Source organism: Poecile atricapillus, chromosome 12 (assembly GCF_030490865.1).
Source record: "Poecile atricapillus isolate bPoeAtr1 chromosome 12, bPoeAtr1.hap1, whole genome shotgun sequence".
Lineage (NCBI taxonomy): Eukaryota > Metazoa > Chordata > Aves > Passeriformes > Paridae > Poecile > Poecile atricapillus.
In genome coordinates this window covers 800,291-822,609 of record NC_081260.1, presented here as the reverse complement: position 1 = coordinate 822,609, position 22,319 = coordinate 800,291, and the positions used below count along the sequence as shown (strand labels likewise).

Genomic DNA, 22,319 nt, shown 5'->3' with positions numbered 1-22,319 from the left:
CACAGGGATGCTGTGGGAATGCCTCTTCTCCCTGTCACCACTGCTCCCATGTCACACCCTTGCTTGCTTAGGTCAAGCACCTTTGGTGATGGAGGGGATTTAAGTGCCACATTTGATGCTGAGCTAAAGGTGGGAATGTGCACTGTTTTTCTCCCCCAAAAAACCCTCTGGGTGGTTTGTATCTGATCTGTTTTCTTCTGCAGAATTTCACCTGAATTGCCAGCCCTGCTGCTGTGGGTGTATTGGACACCCCTCAGCTCTCACTGCCTCGGAGAGCCCTCCTGACCCTCGCTCCACGGGACAGGGCTGGCCTGTGCTCATCCTCCTGCATCCAGGGAGACAATCCCTGATCTCATATTCCAAATGCCTCGTTCCTCTTCTGGACTCATTGTCCTCTTCTGGACATCCTCTCCAGCATGGACGCTGCATACCAAACGAGCTGCAGAGCCTCTGACGTGCTCAGTTCAAGGTCTTTAACAGCCTCGGGTTTATCTTCTCAGAATCATTCCAGAGATCTGGCTGATGACCTGGGAAGAGCCAGGCGTGGGTGGCGGTGTCACCGTGGCTGTGAATCTTAATGGAACCTGGGAGGTGGCTCTGGCTTGGGGTGAGGTGCCACCCCTGTGTGCCACCTGGGGATTACAGACACCCGTCTAATTACCCTAAATGAGGGTTTCCTGCACTTGGGCTGCTTGATGTTGTGTCACACTGCAGCAAACCTGGAGCTGTGAATGAGCCTGGCCTGGTGAGCCGCGTGCCGTGGCCAGGGCTGTGAATCACATCTGCTCCAGGTCTCCAGCACACCAGAAAGGCTGAATTCCACGGCTTCCATAAATAATGTGCCTGTTTTAAACACAGACAGTAATTCATGGCCTCTGCCTAACAGTAGCTCAAAGATCTTAATTTAAAGGTCTTTATGAGGATGATGCTTTCGTGCGCTGGGGATGGTTACGGAGTCTCTCATTTTCAAATTACCGGGTAGAACGGAGCCCTGCTTTGATCTGGCCATTAATTAGAGGGAGTAATTGTTGCCCAGTGTCTCTGCAGGCGCTCTAATGTGAACGGGAGCAGCCATTTAGCGCGGCGCTGCTGGAAGGAGCCCGCGGCTCTCGGCTTTAATCGGGTCCCGGCCCCGGAGAGGACGGGGCCGAGCAGAGCCGGAGGCTTCGGGACACCTCCTTCATCCCTGTGCTTGAGACGAGTTCTTGGGCTCGGTGCGGTGTCCATCGGGCTCAGTGCCGTGTCTGCCGTGCCCATCGGGCTCAGTGCCGTGTCTGCCGTGTCCCTGGGGCTCAGTGCCGTGTCCCTTGGGCTCAGTCCCGTGTCCCTTGGGCTCGGTGCCGTGTCTGCCGTGTCCCTGGGGCTCGGTGCCGTGCCCATCGGGCTCAGTGCCGTGTCTGCCGTGTCCCTGAGGCTCAGTCCCGTGTCCCTGGGGCTCAGTCCCGTGTCCCTGGGGCTCAGTCCCTGTCCCTGGGGCTCGGTGCCGTGTCCCTGGGGCTCAGTGCCGTGTCCCTGGGGCTCAGTGCCGTGTCCCTGGGGCTCAGTCCCGTGTCCCTTGGGCTCAGTGCCGTGTCCCTGGGGCTCCGTGCTGTGTCCATCGGGCTCAGTGCCGTGTCTGGTGTGTCCCTGGGGCTCGGTGCCATGTCCATCGGGCTCAGTGCCGTGTCTGCCGTGTCCCTGGGGCTCAGTCCCTGTCCCTGGGGCTCAGTCCCGTGTCCCTTGGGCTCAGTGCCGTGTCCCTGGGGCTCAGTGCCGTGTCCCTGGGGCTCAGTCCCGTGTCCCTTGGGCTCAGTGCTGTGTCCCTGGGGCTCAGTGCCGTGTCCCTTGGGCTCAGTCCCTGTCCCTGGGGCTCAGTCCCTGTCCCTGGGGCTCGGTGCCGTGTCCCTGGGGCTCAGTGCCGTGTCCCTGGGGCTCAGTGCCGTGTCCCTGGGGCTCAGTCCCGTGTCCCTTGGGCTCGGTGCCGTGTCCCTGGGGCTCCGTGCTGTGTCCATCGGGCTCAGTGCCGTGTCTGGTGTGTCCCTGGGGCTCGGTGCCATGTCCATCGGGCTCAGTGCCGTGTCTGCCGTGTCCCTGGGGCTCAGTCCCTGTCCCTGGGGCTCAGTCCCGTGTCCCTTGGGCTCAGTGCCGTGTCCCTGGGGCTCAGTGCCGTGTCCCTGGGGCTCAGTCCCGTGTCCCTTGGGCTCAGTGCTGTGTCCCTGGGGCTCAGTGCCGTGTCCCTTGGGCTCAGTCCCTGTCCCTGGGGCTCGGTGCTGTGTCCCTCGGGATCAGTGCCGTGTCCCTGGGGCTCACTGCAGGGACAGCAGCACTGGAGTTAATGGATGGGGAGCAGGATTCGATGTGCTTTAGTGTCTATTTGAAGAGTCATGAACACTTGGGGCTATTTAATTGAAAGTAACTGTGCAAAACCCAGAATTAATTCTTATTAAACATCTGCAGTGACATTTTCTTAACTGGAAATTAGACAGGGATTAAGGTGAAGCCTCCTAAGGCTCTCCCTGTTGTGACCAGGAATATTTTAAGGCACCAGAGTATGTTAAATTTGAAGAAATGAGCTGATCTGGATGCACTTGTGTTTTTGCCTCTCTCTGTGTGGCTGCCCAGGCAAGCAGGGGGAGCTGGAGGTAGAACCGGAGCAAATGGAATCGTGGAATGGTTTGAGTTGGAAGGGACCATAAAGAACATCCAGTTCCAACCCTTGGCCACGGACAGGGACAGCTTCCACTATCCCAGGTTGCTCCAAGCCCCATCCAACCTGGCCCTGAACACTTCCAGGGATGGGGCAGCTTCACTGGGCACCCTGTCCCAGCAAGAAAAGCCACGTGAGCTGTTGGTGTGTCTGAGGAAGGAAAAAGAACAGACAAAGAGAAGGTTGGGAACAAGGGAGGGCTGGGAAGGGTGGCCAGGAGAGATGGAGTGTCAGGGAAAGGAGCACCTTGAAGGCTCCATCTGGGGCTGAGCCCTGGTGACTGGAGCAGCAGCCATGTGGATCACACTGTCCCATCAATGAGAAGCAGAACCTGCTGAGAAGATAAAAATTTGGCTGGACATCAGGGCAGGAGAGCTCCTGTGGGAATAATGGGGACAGAAACCTGTGGTTTTAATGATTATGGCGTTCCCAGCAGAAGCTGTGTGACACCGTGCCCAAAGCTGGAAGGAGGAGGCTGCTGCCCACCAGCTCTGCTCAGCACAAGGCTCCCAGGTCCGGCCATCTCCTCATCCAATGTGCTACTCAATTAATTAAATATTCTCTCTTCCAGATTGCTGGCTGAGGGTGACACACACTTAATGAACAGCTGCAGGTCCCTAATCACATTGGCAATTAGGAATGTAATTAGAGCACTTGCAAATGGTTTTCATGCTGATAAAACATGACAGAATGGAGCGTTTTCACTCACTGTCAGCTGCCAGACAATCTGTTACCCATCTAATGGCAATTTAATTACAAATTCCTCCACTACCCCGGTTTCCGGTCGCTCGAGTCCGTGGATAATTGGGCAGCACTTGGGTTCTGGCCTGGAGCTGGGCATGGAGAGGGATTTCTGGAGAGGAGCTCCAGGAAGTGGCTCCCTCCCTGCTGGCTCCTGTTGAGCCTCTCTCCACCTGAGGGGGTGGCTGGGGATGGTTCCAGCTGTGCCAGGGAGGGTTAGGGTGGATCTCAGGGAAAGATTCTTCCCCCAGAGGTGCTGGCACTGCCCAGGCTCCCCAGGGAATGGGCACGGCCCCGAGGCTGCCAGAGCTCCAGGAGCGTTTGGACAGAGCTCCAGGGATGCCCAGGGTGGGGTTGTTGGGGGCTCTGTCCAGGGACAGGGGCTGGGCTGGATCTTCCAGCTGAGGAGATTCTCTGATTCTGAGAGGGTTGAGGGGAAATGCAGGGCAGATACAGGGGGCTGTACAGGTGCAGAGGCACGGAGGGAGATCCCAGCTCCCATGGAACCATGCATGGTAGCACTGGTTTACATTCCCCCGGGTCCAGGCTGCTCCAGCACTGCTGCCCCGGGCAGGTGAGGGAACATCCCCTCCTGGCCACCTCCCCTGGCCCACCCTCCCAGGCCCTGGGGGCTTTTCCATCTCCAGGCTGGCAGCTCCGTGGTGGGGATGGGGCTGGGAAGAGGCTGCAGCTGGGGCAGGGTGTGCCTGTGCAGGGGACACAGGCTCCACTGTGGCACGAGCGTGAAGGTGCTCAGCGGGCTCAGAGGATGCTGCTGTGTATTTGTGCAGTGAGTGAAATAAAGTAACACTGTAATTTTGTCATCAGCAGCACTTCTCTCCATCCTCCAGGTGCTGTGTGAATGTTAAGAGTGTTAATTCATTTTCAGGTGGAGCAGGACTAAAAATCCCATTTTGCAAACGAAGACACCACTCGAGAGAAGTTATTCACATCAGGGTGACACACTGAGAACAGAACAGAGGGATTTTAATGACAAATGAAGGTCTGCCAAACGATGGACATGTATTTCAGTACATGAAAGCTCAGAGCCCAGGTATCAATTAAATCATCAAACCTGCTGAAGGTGGTGATGACCATCAGTAACCAGGGCAGCTGAGTTCATGTCTCTGATGGGCCTTGAGGAAACTCTGCAGGTAATTTTCTCAATGTTCTGGTGTTTAGCTTCCTCAAATCATGGAATGGGTTGGGTTGGAAGGGACCTTAAAATTATCCAGTTCCATCCTCCCGTTCCACCCAGTTCTTCCCGCTCTGCCCTGCAGCCCCCTCCAGCCTCAGGCCAGGCCACTCAGGCTGTCACCAGGGCTGTGGTGGCACAGCTGTGTGCTGGCAGGGACACAACAGCAGCTGAGCACAGAGCCAGGCTCCTTCCTCACCTGGCTGATCAAAGGCAGCGCGCCCAGCACAGCTCCTGTCAGCGAGGAGCTGTAATGAGCATTTTCCCAGCCCCTGTGCACAGGGAATGCCAGGGATGGATGTCAGCCTGCTTCGCCTGTGTAAACAAACAGGGACAAATTAGAGCCAGGGAGGCAGGAGAGCAAGGGCCACGGGTGGAGAAGGGACTCGGCTCAGGGTGGTGGGGAATAGGGCGCAGGGAGGCTGAGGGAATTGCTGAGGCTCAGTTTCTCACTGCAGATGAGGAGGGCTGTGTGTGCCTCAGGGACCAGGCAGCCCCTGCTCTGTGCAGCCCTGGCTCCACTCGTGCAGAAGGACCCAGGGAGCCTCCCTGGGCAGGGCTGGGACCCCACTGCTCCCTGTGCCGTGTGGGGATGGGGGTCCCAGGGCCCCCTTGCCCCCCGGCTCCTTGTGCCTTTTCTGGCTGCTGTTTACTTTTACAACTCCTGGGAGTGCTCGGCTCCTCGCATCCTGCACTGACCCAGTTCCTGCTCGTTGCCATGGAGAACTGGACCCAATTCCATTAATAGTGCCTGTGCTGCTCCTGCCTGGCTCTGGAGCTCGGAGGATGCAGTGGTGAGCCTGGATGGGATCTCAGGAGAGGGGCGAGGTGGGATTTGCACAGGGTGATGAAGGGCTGGGGTCTCGAGCTGCCTGCTCCGGGTGGGTCAGAACAGGCTCCTGGAGCTCAGGACAGGATCCTGGAGCTCAGGACAGCTCCTGGAGCTCAGGACAGGCTCCTGGAGCTCAGGACAGGCTCCTGGAGCTCAGGACAGCTCCTGGAGCTCAGGCCAGGCTCCTGCAGCTCAGGCCAGGCTCCTGGAGCTCAGGCCAGGCTCCTGGAGCTCAGGACAGGCTCCTGGAGCTCAGGACAGGCTCCTGGAGCTCAGGGTAGCTCCTGCAGCTCAGGCCAGGCTCCTGGAGCTCAGGACAGGATCCTGGAGCTCAGGACACGATCCTGCAGCTCAGGCCAGGCTCCTGGAGCTCAGGACAGGATCCTGGAGCTCAGGACAGGATCCTGGAGCTCAGGCCAGGCTCCTGGAGCTCAGGACAGGATCCTGGAGCTCAGGACAGGATCCTGGAGCTCAGGACAGGCTCCTGGAGCTCAGGGTAGCTCCTGCCACTCAGGAGAATTCCTGAGGCTCCCCCTGCAGCCATTTTCAGTCTGAGACACAGGCACCAATGTCCTCACCTCCTCCCTCCCCCCGCTTCATGTGTCTTAAACTCCAGAACTCTTCAGTAAAGGCTTCTGGTCTCATTCCAGGGATTGTCCATCTCTCCATAGCCAGACCAAGAATATTAAGCAATGCTCAGTCTAATCAGGATGATGAAGAACACTCAGTTTTAGGGGCTGGTTATTCAGGTGAGTATTTAAAACCTCAAGTTCCATTAAGGATTAATTTGGGCCAGCTCAGACTCTAATTCATTTGCCCTGTGCAGCCTATGAGCAGCTCAGGGAGTCATTTTTTTTTCTGTCCATTTATTTAAATATTGGGGTATTTTTTTCCAGCCTGGAGTGAAAACACCAGTTCAAAGGATTTTCACTCCTGGATGAGAGAGCTGCAGCATGGATTCCCAGTGAGGATTATCCCACCCCAGTGCAATCCACTGCTGCTGCAGACAGGACAGATGAGATCAGATGTCACTCGCTATATAAACCCAATGCTTTCTCTTAACTCTTCACTTTGCAGCCTCCCAGAGCAGGGGGCAGCCCCAGGGCTCCCAGGCAGTGGGGTTTAGGCTTTCTTAAGGGAAGGATTTTTTTAATTTCTTATTCCATGAACTACAGAAGAAATTAAAAAGCCAACCTTCCCCCCAGTCCCTAAAACCTGCCATTAGCCTTCCCAAGCCCATGTCACATGCTGTTTTATTCCCTCCTAGTTGACTTGAGGAATCCATTTCTGGTTTGATTTTCAGTATTTGTGATGCTGAAACCTCTTGTGTTTGAAGCACATTCCTGGAAAGCAGCGGCAAAACTCATTCCATCAGCTCAGAGCAGCCTTTCCCTTTCCATGAAACAACCTGCCATGTGAGTGATGGTTTTAAATTGGCTCTCGCAATGAGGGATGCCGTTTCCTAGAAACCCGAGGCTGACAGGGGAAGGCACCAGATGAAGGAGGAAGAGAAAGGGAAGAGCTCCTTCCTGGGCTCGTGCTGGCACCGGCTGTTTTGGGGGAAGAGGTGGCCAGGGATGAGATCCTTTATGCAGCTTCCCCTGGTTCCAGGGGCTGGGACAGAGCCCTGGGCCAGCCCCGGCACCCGCGGGGGATGGAGCAGCCGCCGTGCTGGGCTGGAGGGAGCAATCCCGCCTGGCCACGGCTCTCAGGGACCTTTGGCCACAGCCAGAGGACACTGAGGTGACACTGCCACATTTCTTCTGCTCTCCCCTTGCCCAGCACCGCCGTTCCTCGGCTGGCACCGGGCGGGCTCCGAGCCAGGGCAGCCCCACAGGGAGAGCTCCGGCTCTGCTGCCCCAGCGCTCCCCATTCCTTTGGGCTTTGCCTGGGGCTGCGGTGTGTCCCGGAGATGGGTTTAGGCCGGGATCACGGAGCCCCGGAGGATAACGCGTGTTCCCCTCCCAGGACTCGTTCCCCACTAACGCTGCTCCACGGACAGCGGGGCAGAGTCCGGAGCTCCCTCTGTTCCGCCGGGGTGCAGGGAGAAGGGCGATTCCCGGCACCTCGGGACCCTGCTCTGCCCAGCCCCCCGGCACCGGGCCAGTAATGGGGCTAGCATCCATCCCGGCACCGGGCCAGTAACGGGGCTAGCATCCATCCCGGCACCAGGCCAGTAATGGGGCTAGCATCCATCCCGGTGAGTCCCAGCCCGAGGAATCCTGCGGGCAGCGCGGGGAGCAGCGTCAGCCGCATCCCTGCGGGGAATTGCGGTCCTGGGAGCTCCGGAGACACCGAGAGCAGCTCCGGAGACACCGAGAACAGCTCCGGAGACACCGAGAGCAGTTCCGGAGACACCGAGAGCAGCTCCGGAGATACCGAGAGCAGCTCCGTGCTCTTGCCAGAGCCGGCTGAGCCCCCAGATTCACCCCCGGGGGCCAGAGGCTCCTCCGGACTGGGGGCTGCACGGTTTTGGGGTGTTCTCCGGGGGTTTCAGGGTGTTCTCCCGGAGGTTCTTGGGGTGTTCTCCCGGCGGTTTTGGGGTGTTCTCCGGGGGGTCTCGGGGTGTTCTCCGGGGGGTTTTGGGGTGTTCTCCCGGCGGTCTCGGGGTGTTCTCCAGGAGGTCTCGGGGTGTTCTCCCGGCGGTTTCGGGGTGTTCTCCCGGGGGTTTTGGGGTGGGCTGACTGCAGAGCCCAGCAGTGCCTTCCCTCTCCACGCCCAGGCTCTGCTCTTCAGGTGCCCATTTGGGGCCATTCGGGCAATGCTTCTCCTTTGGAAGGTTTTGTTTTTCAGTTTAAAAGAAAAGGTCCCCGTGCTGTGTGAATCCCACGGAGGGGGGAGCGGGTCCTCCCCAAGGACTGCAGTCCCGTGGTGAGAGGAGAGGATCTGTGTCCCCTGCACAGACCTGGAACAGCCCCAGTTTTGCTCCCGTTGTGTCCCTGCTGCTCGCTGGCTGCTCAGCAGGGTCGGGGCACCTCTGGCTTTTGGGACTGGTGTCAGGATCTGTTTGACAGACAGGGATCCTGCAGATCCCTGCCAGACACCACACGATTGTCCCAGGACACGCAGCAAACCAGGCTGGGGCAGACAGTGGGATGGATGAAGGGGATGGGGTTGGGATACCCTGGCAAGCTGCAGTGGTCTGGGGCAGGGAACAGGATGTCTGGAAATGGAGCCCTGGGCACTGCAGCTCCCTGCTCCTCGCTGCGGGGCTCTGGGCAGTGGGGTGTTCCTGGCAGAAGCACAGCCCCAGCCCCTCACTGCTGTGTGTCACTGCCATCCCACAGCCAGGGCAGAGCTCTGACCAGCGCAAACACCACAGGTTTGTTCCTAGTGGAAGCAGCACCTCCTCCTCCAGGCAGGTTCCATGTGCTGGTGGTTAATGTTTAACAGGAAAAAGCCTGGAGCAAAGGCATGAAGTAAGAAATATTTAATTCCACCATGCTGGTTTGCACCGTATGTCTTCCACTGAATAAATATTTTAGGCACTTGTGCTCCAGAAATGGGCTCTGCCTTCTGCAGGTTTGAGTGCCTGTGCTGCCTCTTCTCCAGCAGCTTCTGCCCGCTGGCCCCATTCCAGCACGGGGCATCCCCTCCCCAGGGCCATTCCCCTCTGGGGGGCTCGTGGGGGACCCCGAGGATGTGAGCCAGGGCAGGGGCTGGGGGAGAGGAGAACCCCCAGCTCTTCCCTGCTGGTCCCTGTGCTCGAGAGGGGCTCTGTGCTGGGGGGGCTGTCACCAGCTCCATCCCCACCCTCCCCACGGCACTGGGGAGCACCAGCAGGGCGTGGGTGACACTCAGAGATGTCCAGAGTCCCTGTGGCCATCCAGGACTGTGGAAAGGGCAGGCTGGCACACTCAGTGTCCTGGATAACGAGACATCTTCCAGGGGAGGCAGCAGGGTGCTGAATATTTATGTGTACAGATGTTTTTGGATGGAGCTTTAGCTGTGCCTGGCCACCCCACGGGCTCCCCAGGCTGGGCTGAGCCCAGCACAGGGAAAGCTGCTGCAGGGTGGTACCACAAATCCCCTCTGCTCCTGTGGATGCACAGCCATATGTTTTGCCAGGTTTGGGGAACACTGATGGCCAGCAAGAAGATCCCAGGCCTATCCTCACCTTATGGCCTCCCTCACACACAGACATACCCAGTAACATATATATATTATATTATAATTTTTATATATATATTTATATATATATATATATGTACACACATTAACAAAGAAGTTGCAAAAAAAAACAAACAACAAAACCGAGGGAAAAACCCACCAGGAAGAACAGCCCTCCCCCCAAACAAAACGGAAGCAGGAATGTTAGACATGGAAGGGGAGGCTGAGGGGAGCCAGGAGTGCACACACCCCAAACCTGGACACTGGTGTCACCAGGAGCAGAGGAACCAGCACCTGAGCCCCTCTCCATGTCCTGAGCAGGGCCCAGGGATGGGGCTGCTGCTCCCCAAATCACGGTGACAACTGGGTGGGCTCTGCTTTCAGTACCACAGTGTGGGTGCCTGGGAAAGCCCCCAGCCCCTGCTCGGGGTGTGGGGCTCCCCCAGCCCCTCCTGGCCGGCTTCCAGACACATGTGGGGGCCAGGGGGTCCCACAATTAGTGCAATTTCATCAGGTGCAAATGTCACGTTAAGGGCTCGTGGTCTCTGAGCCGAGGATGCCGAGCGCTCCCAGGGCCAACATCCACCTCCAGTGCCTGATGTCCCCCGGGCTGGCACAGCATGAGCAGCCCCACGGGACCTTCCCGTGACAAACATCCATCTCCAAAGGGTGCTTTAACCTCCCAGAGTGAAGGGGGGCCGTGCCAGGCTGTGGGGACAGCAGACACGCCCCGCTGGACCCTCCCCGAGCTCCTGCAGCCGGGGCTGGGAGAAGCGAGCGCAGCTGCCCCTGTGCTCAGCAGGACTCTGAAGGAGACCTGCATCCCCTGGGCTTGCCCTGCCAGGCACCACGAGGCAGCAGCCTGAATCAGGGGAAACCCTCTCAGCTTGGCAGGGCCGGCAGTAGATCCTTTTCCTGAGCTGCTGCCCACCTCCCTTTTCCAAAAACCTCAGCCCCACACATGAGAGATGCTGTGCTGAGGAATGGGCTCCTTTGTACTCTCTTCCTGGGCAATGCTGTCACCAGCAGTCACCCACACATATCCCCTTGGCCGGGGCACTGGGAGGGGTCTCCAGAGGAATTCTGAACTGGCTCCAGATGAATTCAACCCTGAGCCTCAGGGACAGACTCTGTCCTCGGCCACAGAGCAAACAGGATGGTTCCACACTCACACCACCACAGAATCATGGAATAGTTTGAGCTGGAGGGGATCTTTAAATGCATTCAGCTCAACCCCCTGGGATGATGGAGAACAAACCAGAAGTCAACATTTGGGGTCATAAATTGAGATTTTGGGTCATAGAGCATAGAGGTGGTCTTTGAGCAGGACTCTAGTGCGGGTTCAGAGTAGGAAGATGAGTTTTTGCTGCTGGGACACCAGACAGAACACTAATGGAGGCCTGTGTGGAGCAGGGCACTGCCAGCCAGACCCTCATCAGGAAGGAGCAGCTGCCAAACCTCTGTGCCAGGGGCCAAAGCTCCTCAAGGATGCAGGCCTCCCCTGTTACTGGGGAGCTCTCAAAGGAGGAGCTGGTGGGCTGGGGGTCCACGGCTCCCCACTGCAGGACCCCAGAAATGCGTCAGGAGCATGCCACCTGCAGCATGGACAGCCATGGGGAGCACTCTCAGTGCCACCTTCACTCACACAGACCATCACCACCCTCCCTCCACGGGACCACCACACAACTGCTGCCAGGGCTCACCGAGCCCGAGGGCTCCAAGTCTTATCCACCCCACCAGGGAAGCCAGCGAGCCTCAGCCACACGGAAAGTCCTGCCTGGAAAGTGCTGCTCACGCTCTGGGTCCTCACACCAGCTGTCAGTGGGCTCCAGAGCCCATCGCTCCTGCCCAGCCTGCACCTCGTGGGACGCACGAGCCATTCCCTGACCACCGTGGCACCTCAGGTCACCCTGAAAGCTGCCCTGGCCCTTCCAGCCCCCAAGGGAAGACAGAACCATCCAGGTACAATCCACTTGGGGAGAGATGGGAGCCGGCGCCACAGAGCCGCTCCAGCCGCTCTCGCACACTCCGGAGCTCACCAACAGCAGTTCCTTTCCAGCCGTGGTTCCAGGTTCTTCCACTTTTCCATGAAAATAAGGTGGAGCTGGGTGTGGAGCTCGCCAGCGGCGTTCCGGCACGGCTGCCAGCTCCGGCAGCCACCAGCGCTGCCACGGGGCACGGCAGGCCTGGCAGCCTAGTGACACGCCTTCATTCCTGACACGTACGGGGACTCCTGGGGCCTGCAGTTACACTCCTGCTGCTCGGGGTAATCGATGAAATCCGGGGCGGGCAGCCCCGACAGGATCATCAGGGATTTGTTCCAGATGGTGAAGGTGGGACACACGGGCAGGATGAAGGAGACTTCGAAGGTGTGCAGGTGGAGGGAGTTGGCCGGGTCGTAGAAGGAGAGCGCGTTGTTGTCGTAGTCCAGGAGCACACCGAGGCGCTTCATCTGCGGGTGCACCTCCACCAGCATCTCCTTGTTGTTGTGCCGCACCACAAAGTTGTTGTTGCAGCGGGAGAAGACCCAAGAGGAGGAGTTCTTCCCGATCCACTCGTTTTTGGGGGCTGACTTGTAGGCCACACCGATGGCATACCTGCAGGAGAGGAGAGGCTGCACTCAGCACTCGCCAGCCTCGGCACAGCACCAAGCCCAGCCCCGACGGGCACCCTGGGCTCTCAGAGCCCTCCTGCTGGAAAAGGGCAGAGGGTGGGCATCTCTGGCAGAAGCCGGACTGGCAAAGCATCCCCCCTCACACAGGACCCTCCCCCTTACCAGGTGGAGGATCCCACCACCACCTCCCAGTAGTGGCAGCCGCTGTCGATGAAGACGTTGCCGGCCGCGCCGTAGCAGCCTGTGCCGCTGAACCTCTCCGGCGTGTGGCTCTTCTTCAAGGAGCTCTCGTCCTTCTCCATCTGCAGCCCGTCATTGGAGATCTTCAGCTTCTTGTGAGCCATCTTGGGGTCCAGCTTGAATGGCTGACCTGTGGGGAGGAGACACATGGCTCAGGATTTGCGTTATTAGCACCATGGCAAGGGGCTTCTTCACATCCTGTGTTCTCAGCTTTTCATATTTCATGGTGGTTCACTTGGGTGCTTTCCCCAAAACCAGACCAGGTCTGGGTGATGTCCCAGAGCTCCAACCAACCTCCTTGTTTGCCAGTGATTTCCCTCTGGAAGTCCTCAGACTATCCCTGGACTTGCAAACACAAGATGCTACAAAGAAGCAAACTGAGTTCAGGTGGGTTTTGCTGCTGTGTTTTCATGTGAGATGCAGTGAAGCACACACAGGCACCAGAAAATATTTCCATAGGGATTCACCTGCTTCAGGACAAAGCAAATGACAGCTGAAGAGAACACCCCAAGTCCTGCCAATACCTTCACCCTCACATTCTGGTACCTGGCTCAGGGCATGACTAGCTGTGTCCTCCTGCATGCTCCCGTTTTTGGCTACAGACACAGAGTCGCAGCAGGAGAAACACTAACACCACCGTGGCAATGGGGCTGAGCCTGGGCTGGGCACCCCCAGAACAGGCAGGAAACCCTGCAAACAGACACACCAGGAGTACCCCAGGACAGCTGGGAACTTCTGCAGAGAGCTCCAACATCAGCGACAATGGCAGCTGCAGAGCAGAGCTCGTCTGTGCCCTGCTCTGTTACCTGATGGAAGCTCGTGCTGGTTTTCCTCGGAGCTCAATTTGCTGAATAATTGAGTTGAGAAGCCTGAAAGTAAAGCTGCAAATTGGGAATGACCTGCCCCCTCCTTCTTCTGGCTGCTCTGATCTTTCTGCCATATCTTTTCCTGGCAGTAATGCAAAGAGACAAGCTCCGAGGAAGTGAGGTATAAAAATACTTGGCTCCATCAGGAGAGAGACACTCACAGCTCTGTTTCCTAAGGCGACCCCTTGCTAAGGTCAGTGTGAAGAACTGGAGCCCAGCCCTTGTCACTGGTTTGTGCTGGCATGTCCTGGAGCAAGCGCTGGAGCTGCACCCACAGGCAGTGTGTGCCATGGGCAGGCTGGCAGGGCTCAGAGGGCACTTCAGAGAACACAGCCAGGCACCTGCTACCATCAACCCCTTCCCAAAACATCACTCTGGCACCAGGAAAAAATACAGACTTCACAGAGGTCATGATGGTCCCAAGCAGAGGAAGGGGGGTTCTGACTGCAGCCATCACCCCCTGCTCCTGCACCATCACTAGCCTCCGTGCCTGCCAGTCCCTGCTCTCCAGCCCCCAGCCCTGCCCTGCACAGAGCTGAGGGTTCTGATGGTTCCTCTCATCATTAACATGTTTCTCCTGGGCTGGTCACTCACAAATTCAGCTTTCTGGGATATTCCTGACAGCCTTTTGCTGGTCATCCCTGCACAAGAGCTGTGGGGCAGCACCCCTGGGTCATTTATCAGCTGCAGGATCCCTCCCTTCCCTGCGGGGCAGAGGAAATCCTGTCTGGCACTGGCTGTGTGGGAGCTAAAGGAGGCAGCCAGGAACATGGCCAAGGTCAGGGGAATGTGAGGATGGAGCCAGGCAGAGGGAGCTGTGTGCTGGAGCTGCAGCCCCACCCCACGGGACCCCAGACCCCCACCCTGCTCCCCCAAACCCAGCACAGGGGTCACAGCTTGGGACACTGCTGCCACCCACGAGAGGGACAGCGAGGACAGGCTGCCTGCTGCTTTATGGAACAGCCATGGAAATAAATGATGGGAACAAGATCCCCAGGAGCAGGAGACACACCGTGCTCAGCCAAACCCGGGGGCAGCAGCCCAGCCCAGCCCAGCCCATCCCAGCCCAGCCCAGCCTGGAAATGTGTGGACAGAAAGGAGGGATGGATATGATGAACTCTGCTCCCAAGGACGCTGCAGGCACCCACCATGTTCTGCCCAGAGAACAAACAAAGCGGCAGGGACACAGGGACACAAAGCCAGCCCTTCCTGCATTCTGTCCCCCCTCTCTGCCTGCAGTGGCACTGTCCTTATCCCCATCCAAGATGCCACCTGTGGGACACAGGGCACCCACAGAGCACAGCTGCCATCACCATCCTGCCCTCCCTGAAGACATCACCTTCTGCAAAGGAAGAAACAAAGATGCAGCACTGTACTGCTGAGTCATCAGGTCATAGGAGAGCCAGAAATCCATCTAAACCTATGAATCTTTTCCCAGATTCCCTGCTGGGAAGCTTCTGCAGGGATCATCCTGCTCCTTAAAAACACCTCCACTAGCATGATTCAGTCACTAACAGTGACCCTGCAGCCCAGCTGCTCAGGCATCACACTCCTGATATCTCACATGGGATGGGGATGGAGCCATCCTGTAGCACACTGAGGTCTTGCCAAGAGATGCAGAAATCAGGAAAAGCCAGAATTGCGAGGGAAAATAAGGCAGGATGCAGTGGCTGAGGCAAGGGCTGTAAAAGCCATTTCCCTGCCCTTATGGCCAGAGCTGGGCCTGTTCCTGCATTCCACACATTCAGCAACTTTTGGACACTTGATCCTAAGGAAGGCCTGCTCAGGCCCAGCCTCAGCAGAGGATGGGCTCTCTGTGTCACTAAACCAAGCCTGTTCTCCCCAGCTTCTCAGCCCAGGAGCACAGATCTGGTGGCAGCACTGCCAGCGCCGATGCTGCGGAAAGCGCCGTGTCCTGACACTGACCTTCTGGAGATGGGGAGATCTCCCAGACATCCCTGCAGGAACAGAATGCTCTGGGAAAACATGCTAATGGGCCCTTTCTGTGCTGAGCTGCTGACACTTCCAGCAGGGTTACAACAGTGGGAAAGCATGGGTGTGATATCCTCTGGATACTGTCCACTGGAAAAGGAGAAGCCCTGGTCCCAAATACCAGCAGGAGGAAAAGCCAGTGAGGACAAGCTGGGGCTGCAGCACAGGGAAGCAGCACCACTGGACACCCAAAGGAGCCTTTGTCCCCTGAGGTTGGCCACACAAGGAAATAAATCAATATATATTATATCCACGTATATGGCTAAATCAAACTTTCAGGAATTCAGAAGCTTCCACAAACACAGCTGGCAGAGGAACACCAAACTGGTGGCAGAGGGGGACGTGCCCATCAGTGCCACATGGCTCTCCAGCCCTGAGTGGGAAGAGAGGGACAGGTCCTTGTGGAAGGTGCTTTAGCACACATAAAAAAACCACAATCCCACACGAGCTGTGCGGCGTTTCCATCCCACTGCCCGCTCCCCATGAGCACTCAGCCCTGCCTAACCCTAACCCCAGTGCCCAGGAAACTGTCCCTGTCACCCCTGTCCCGGCCAGCTCAGGGCCTGGACACCTACTGTTGGTCTTGAGGCGGGCGGGCTCGCTGTTCCTGCTGCCTGCCTGGTTGATGGCCTTCACCAGGAAGATGTAGCGGGTGCCGCTCTGCAGCCCGTGCACCGTGTAGTGGTTCTGCTTGATGTTGGGGACGATCATCCAGCTGTCCATGGAGTTGTAGAGACCTGGAGTGCAGGAGAGGGGCAGACATTTATTCCCAGGGAAGGACAGAGTACAAAGCCCCCGCGCTGCTGATGCAGAGCTCACGCCCGCGTGCCCCTCGGAAGGTTTTACCCCTGCCTGGCAGCTCGGAGTGTCTGCAGGGAAATTCCCAGAGATGATAAATCCCTGCAACACAGAATCTTTTTCACTATCACACAAAGGCAATGTTGGTAAGGCAGGGCCAGGGCTGCAGTGCTGGCATCTTGGGATGCTGCCATGGGAAGTGATGGGGAAGGGGTGCAGAGAGGGAAATTCAGCCAGCAGCACCTTCCAGCCTGGGCAGATGGCAGAGGAAGCTGTTGGTGCCTGGGAGGGGGTGACAGCCACCATCATCCACCACCCTCCCAGCACCAGCCCACCATCACTCTCTCACATGTCTGCTCCTGCAGGACAGCCTCCCTCCTGCTCCAGTGTGCAACTCCAGCAGCAGAAAGGGATTTATCTGCACACAAATCCATGTGTTTGCAACTGAATCTTGCTCCTGCCCAGTCCTCAGTGCACCAGGGTGGGAAGTAATAATCCATGGCTAAGGGAGGCTGATGCTTGGCTCCCTGACTAGACTGGTGTGCAGAGCGGTTCAAAGAAAATGAGCTCCCAGTGAAGGGATCCAGACGCTTGGAAATCATTCAGGAGGCTGAACTCTTCCTGGAAATGGGAAGGAATGAAGAATCCAAGACCATGGAGGTGCCAAGCTGACTGCTGCAGTGATCTGCGGTGTCTGAGTTACAGGGCCTGGCATGTGTGGAAATGCAGTGCTGTACCTCTGGTGGGGTGACACAGCGCTCCAGGAAAGAGGAAAAACCTTACATGGTGCCACTGAGGCTGCTCCTGCCAGCAGCAGGACTGGGATGAGGATCACAGCAGCTGGCATGAGTAGCTGGACAAGGATTCTGTGGGGAAAGAAGGGCAGCTATCACAGCACAGGAGCAGGGCTTTGAGCCAAAAGGAATAAGGAAGCTTGGAAACAGCTGGAGGCTTCTTAGATCTGGTGTGAGGTGAGGAGTGAATTTGGGGTGACTGGAGGGGGTTTTCAACATGTGCAGGGCTGGGAGGCAGGAGCTGGGAATGCTCCACACCTCTTTTGCAACAGCTTCAAATTCATTTCTCTTCAGTGGCTGGCTCAGCCGCAGGACAAGGGCAGGTTGCAGTCCCTGTCATCCTGAATTTGGTTTGGGATACACGTGGGAATGGCTGAGGGGCAGAGCGATGTGAAGTAGAAAATAAACCAGATGTGATCCTGATTGCAGCCTGCACACAGAGCTGCTCTCGTTCCTGCTCAGTGTCACCTTCCTGCAGGAGGGAGCAGCTGGGGATGCCCCATCGGGAAGAACGAGGTGGCTGAGAGATGACAGCCACAAGGACTTGACCTTCCATGTAGGTTTCTTTTGCAAAACAATCTCCAAGAGCTTGGCCTTGAAGATCAACCTCCTCTCTCCTACCCCTGCCAAAGCTTAAAAATTCCCTTTCATTGTAGCACTCATCATCCATAAAAATGTCTGGCTCTTGCCAAGCTCTTGGCTTTGATGGAAGCGTGAAGGGGATGGGTTCCACAGGCCAGCTCTGCACACCTTGGAAAGGTATTTCCTCTCCCAGCTCCTGCTCAGTGTTCCAGTGTCTCCTCACACGAGTTCAGCCAAGGCTCACATGGTCCCATCACCCAGACTGTGCTATTCCAAGGGACAGTAAGTTATTCATGTTCCTCTCAGGGATTTAACTGTTGTTTTCTTCACTCCTCCTATGAAAAGCAGCTTGGAGGTTGCTGGCTGGCCAAGGAGGACACTCCTGACATGTGACCCTCCGGGCTCTCCTCCAGCACTGCCCTCACTGTTCCTCACCCTCGTGGTCTCCACAGCTTCCCCAGTGCCTGTGCCAGACCCCAGAGACGGGCAGGGGACTCATTCCCAAGTCCCTGGGTGTATGGGACTCCAAGCCACTCAAGTGGCACGTGGGAAAAGGTGAGAGCCAGAGCCTTCCCTGCTGGTGTCCCAGGCCAAGGGCGTGAGCTGCAGCAGGGGAAATCCTGAGTGGAAAAGGGAAAAATCCTCCTGGCTGAGGGTGAGGAAGCACTGATTCTCCATCCTTGGACAGTCTTTCCTCAACAAGCAAGCCCTGAGCAGCCTGTCAGCCTGAACCGCACAGAGCTGGCACAGGGCCCTTCAGATGTCCCTCCCCACCAAAAGCACCCAGTGACACCAGCAAGTCCCCAGCTGAAGTGCAGGGGACATGGAGCTGGTGGCCATCCAAGAGCAGGGCCAGAGAGGTGGCTGAGCTCTCCAGGCTTCCAGAGGACAAAGTGCTGGAGACAACATGCTCTCACTGGGAGGGAGAGGAGAGCCGAGCAGGGCGGGTCTGGCTGCGGCAGCACCGGCAGCCGCCAGCCCCCATGGAAAGGAAACGCATCATCTTCTTTTCCAAAACAAGGGCAAAGGCTGGGCTGGGGCTGGGGAGGTGAGATCCAGCCTGGAAAGTCACAGGGAACTTTCTCTGGCAGCTTCCTGCACATTTCAGAGTGCACTGAACAGCCTTCCGGAGCTGTGACACCGGGCTGCCGCTGCCAGCGTCCTTCCAGCCAGCGGGACAGACTGACAGCCCAAACTCCCACCCTGAGCCACCTGGTCAGAGCTGCTCACAAAGGCAACTGCTGCTAGGAAAGCCAGGAGTAAAAGCTCAGACCATCAATGACTGTCCTCAGTGCCCAAACCAAATCCCATCCCTGTGAGACAAATCTGTGGCCGTGTGGGAAACTCAGTATGGCAGCAATCTTCATGAAAAATGGCCTGGAAATATGTTCAGAGGGTTTATAAAGCACGTTAGTTATCAGCCACGGAGCAGCCAGCACTGCCCCACGTGTGATCCCAGGTACACAGAGCTGGGAGCTGCACAGGAGCCTCCAGTGCTCCACCAAGTCAGGGCTGATGACACCGAGTGCAGACCAGAGCACCTCAGGGATGTCCCCCAGCACAGAGAGGTGTCCACTGCTCAGATCCACCAGCCCTTGGTAGATCCTTTGCTGCTCTTTTCTCCACAAATACCCAGCCTTTAAACCCACTGATGAACCTGAGAACCTTTTCCTTACAGAATCCCAGAACAGTCTGGGTTGGAAGGGACCTTAAAGCTGATCCAGTGGCACCCCTGCCATGGGCAGGGACACCTCCCACTATCCCAGGTTGCTCCAACCTGGCCTTGGACACTTCCAAGGATGAAGCAGCATGTGGGCAACATGGGATTCCTTGCTGGAGGGCAGTGTGGTGACTTACTGATGAAGTTGGCCTGGCCGGTGAAGATGGTGTACTGCAGCTCGTAGGAGCTGACGCTGAACTCGTCCTCGGAGATCCAGTGCACGGTGATGGTGTCGTGGGAGGCTGTGCAGAGCTCCTCGCGGACTGACGGTGGGTTTGGTGCTGTGGGATGGCACAGACCACACACTCTGGTCACTTTGGGCTTTCCTTCCCTAAAAACCCAGGGCTTTTTCACTCATGCTTGGGCTGAGACGGGCTTGCGGCAGGAGTAGAGTCCCAACACCAAAAACTCCCTCATTTTATCTGTCATTGTGTTTCCCACGGAACGAAACTTTTTAGCTTAACAAGGCATCCAGAAGTCAGGGCACAGGGTTTTCACTGCTGCTCCATCAGGTCTGACACCTCCACCCTGAAACAGGCTGAGAAACCACTTCCAAATCCACCTATTTCCCTGCACTGGTTGTGGAGTAAATATTTTATCCCATAACTGACCTGGACATGCTTGTGCTAATCTTTCACTGAAAGCTGATCTGCCTCACGATGCCAAAACCAGATTTGGGTGAGTGAGGATGTCCTCACCTCCCTGGAGCTCTCATCCCTCCAGTGCTCCAGCACAGGCTGGTCCAGCAGCACTGCTGCTCCCAGACCCTGAGGGCAGGGATCAGTCTGTGCTGGGGCATCAGGACAACACTGAGGGGCACAATGAGGTCCTGCCCAGCAGGGCTCATAATTTAGGACCAAGTGACCCAGAAAAAGGGCAGGAAAAGGGAAATGTTAAAGCAGAGAGTGCCCTAGAAATATAATAATTGGTTAATTCATCATTCCTCCTCTGTAATCCTTGTGGATCCTTATATAATCCTTATCCCTCTTGCATCCTTACGGACTTCAGCCTCCCCCACCAGGTCACAGAGACCATAATTTTTAATCTTTCTGGACCTTTCCATGGCTCCTCCAGGAACAGCAGGGTGAACCAGGAGGATGGGGACACGTCACTGTCCTGGGGACAGCACAGGCCCTGCTCTGCCACAGCTGACCTGGCGCTTGTCACTGGCTGAGTCCTAGCACAGGTGTGCCAGCCCTTGGAGCACAGGCCAGGGGGCTGAGGGGCAGGCACGGAGGGGAGCACCCCTGAGCACTCACCTGTCAGATAATCCAGCCCCTCTAGCAGCTTCTTCTCTCTGGAAAAATCTAAAGCGAAGTTTTCAAAGGCATCATTAAAATTGATATCTGGTATCAGGACTTGCGAGGATGCAGTTGCCATGGCGACCCTGGAAGGAAAGGAGGGACCGTCAGTTCGCTGCAGGGAGCAGGAGGGAGGCACAGGGATGGGGACAGCCTGCCAGGAAACTCGCCTGCACCTAGAGACCCCGGCCAGGAGGGTGGCCTAGCCTGGGGACAGCTCCCCTGAGAGTGGGGGGCTCCATCCCTGGGGTTTGCAGGTTTGATTGGCCCCTGAGCTGCCTCTGGACTGGCATCTCCAGCACTGTCCCACCCAGGGAAGGGGAATTGCTTGCAGTGCTGTTAGGAGCTGCCAGCAGCACTGTCCTGTGAGGGATGGGAACCCAGAGCTCGTGGGAGGCTGCAGGGGTGGCTGTGGATCTCCTGGGAGGTGACTGCAGGGGAGCTGGGCCATCTCTGGCCAGGGACCTGGAGCAGGGGCCAGCAGCAGCAGCAGCAGCAGCAGCAGCAGTGCCTGAGCCCAGCCCACCTCTCGGCCACGTTCCTGGCAGTCTGCAGGAACCGCGCGTGGTCGTTCTCCTTCAGGATGTGCTCGGCCTGGTTGATGAGGACCGTGGAGCGCTCCAGGCACTGCCGGCAGTTGGCGACCTGCTGGGCCAGCTTCCGCAGCTTCATCACCTGCAGGGGAGCACAGAGCCACGCTCAGGAGCAGACAGGCACAGGGGGAACCATCCCGAGCCAGGATCGAGCCAGGAGCAGTGGAACGGCACAGGGCTGTCCCAGCGGCTCCGAGGAGGGAGGACAGAGAGCATTTCCCACGTTAAATCCTGCTGGGGCTGCCCCAGGACACGGCCTGAGCCTGCTCAGAGGGTCCTGGGGCTGAGGGGTGCTGAAGAGCAAGGCAAGGCATCCCCTGTCTGAGGAGAGCACCCTGCCATGAGACTCCTGCCGCTCAGCACAGGCCAAGGGAACCTCTGGAGCAGGGAAAGCGTTCACAGAGCTGATGGAAAACGTCACATCCACAGCTGCTGAACCGACCTGCTGCGTGACCAAGGTATGAGGGAATCTTCTCCCCCTCCCTCCTCCCAGGCTCCACACATCCGTTGGGCCATTTGCCAGGAAAAGCAGGGCAGAACAAATGGAAAACCAAATGGCAATCCAGCAGGAAAGCAGAATTCCTTGCTCTTCAGCTGGAGCACTTCAAAACAGCCACAGCCTCTAGAGGTTACTCCCTCCTCCATCGCTTCTGCAGAGCGTTTGGGCACTAATCTGTGCCCCTTGCCTCTACCCAGCTGCCAAATGTAGGAAAACAACATCTTGGAGCTTCCAGGCCCTTCTAAGCATGGCTGGAACTGGACAGCAGAGCCTGGAACAGCCAAGGAAGAGGGCGGGAAGAGCAAGCAGACAGACAGATGGACCGGCAGACGGCACCGTTACATAAAATATGTTCCCTGGAGTGCTTGGGGTAGAAGCAGGATTTCAAAGCTCCCACAGCTGCCAGGGTGTCCTGGAGCTGTGCTGGTGGTGGAACCCGCTCCCAACTGCCCGGGCAGCAGCTGCATTCAGGTACCCTGCTGGGACACCCAAGCCTGGGGAGAGCTGTGTGTCCCTCCCAACACAGGGACCCCAGCAACGGGGTCATGCAGGCTCCCCTGGGCACCCCCAGAGCCTCTGACCCATCTCCAGGAAGCTCTGGAAGAACAGACTGTGCATGAGAACTGATTTGCAGAGAAACTGAGAGCTCCCAAGGGCAGGCAAAAGGGATCTATAGAATGGTTCCCCAGGAGCCTGGACACTGTTAACTGGATTGATGCTGGAACCAGGACTGATGAGCTCCACTCTGTCTTTCTC

General features: G+C 57.3%; 1 protein-coding gene across 6 annotated transcripts in view; it reads right to left on the bottom strand.

The window, feature by feature from the left end:
* Positions 1-8,902: 8,902 nt before the first annotated feature.
* The window catches only part of MID2 (midline 2), a 60,833-nt gene continuing 47,416 nt past the window's right edge, over positions 8,903-22,319 (bottom strand). For all 6 annotated transcript variants that reach the window (XM_058847558.1, XM_058847562.1, XM_058847560.1 and 3 more), the window contains exons 5-10: positions 20,998-21,146; positions 20,430-20,557; positions 19,308-19,451; positions 15,852-16,013; positions 12,341-12,548; positions 8,903-12,161 (exon numbers count right to left, since the gene is read on the bottom strand). In XM_058847558.1, coding sequence (XP_058703541.1) covers positions 11,759-12,161; positions 12,341-12,548; positions 15,852-16,013; positions 19,308-19,451; positions 20,430-20,557; positions 20,998-21,146 — 1,194 coding nt within the window. In that variant the 3' untranslated portion in view covers positions 8,903-11,758. The remainder of the gene's footprint in view (positions 12,162-12,340; positions 12,549-15,851; positions 16,014-19,307; positions 19,452-20,429; positions 20,558-20,997; positions 21,147-22,319) is intronic.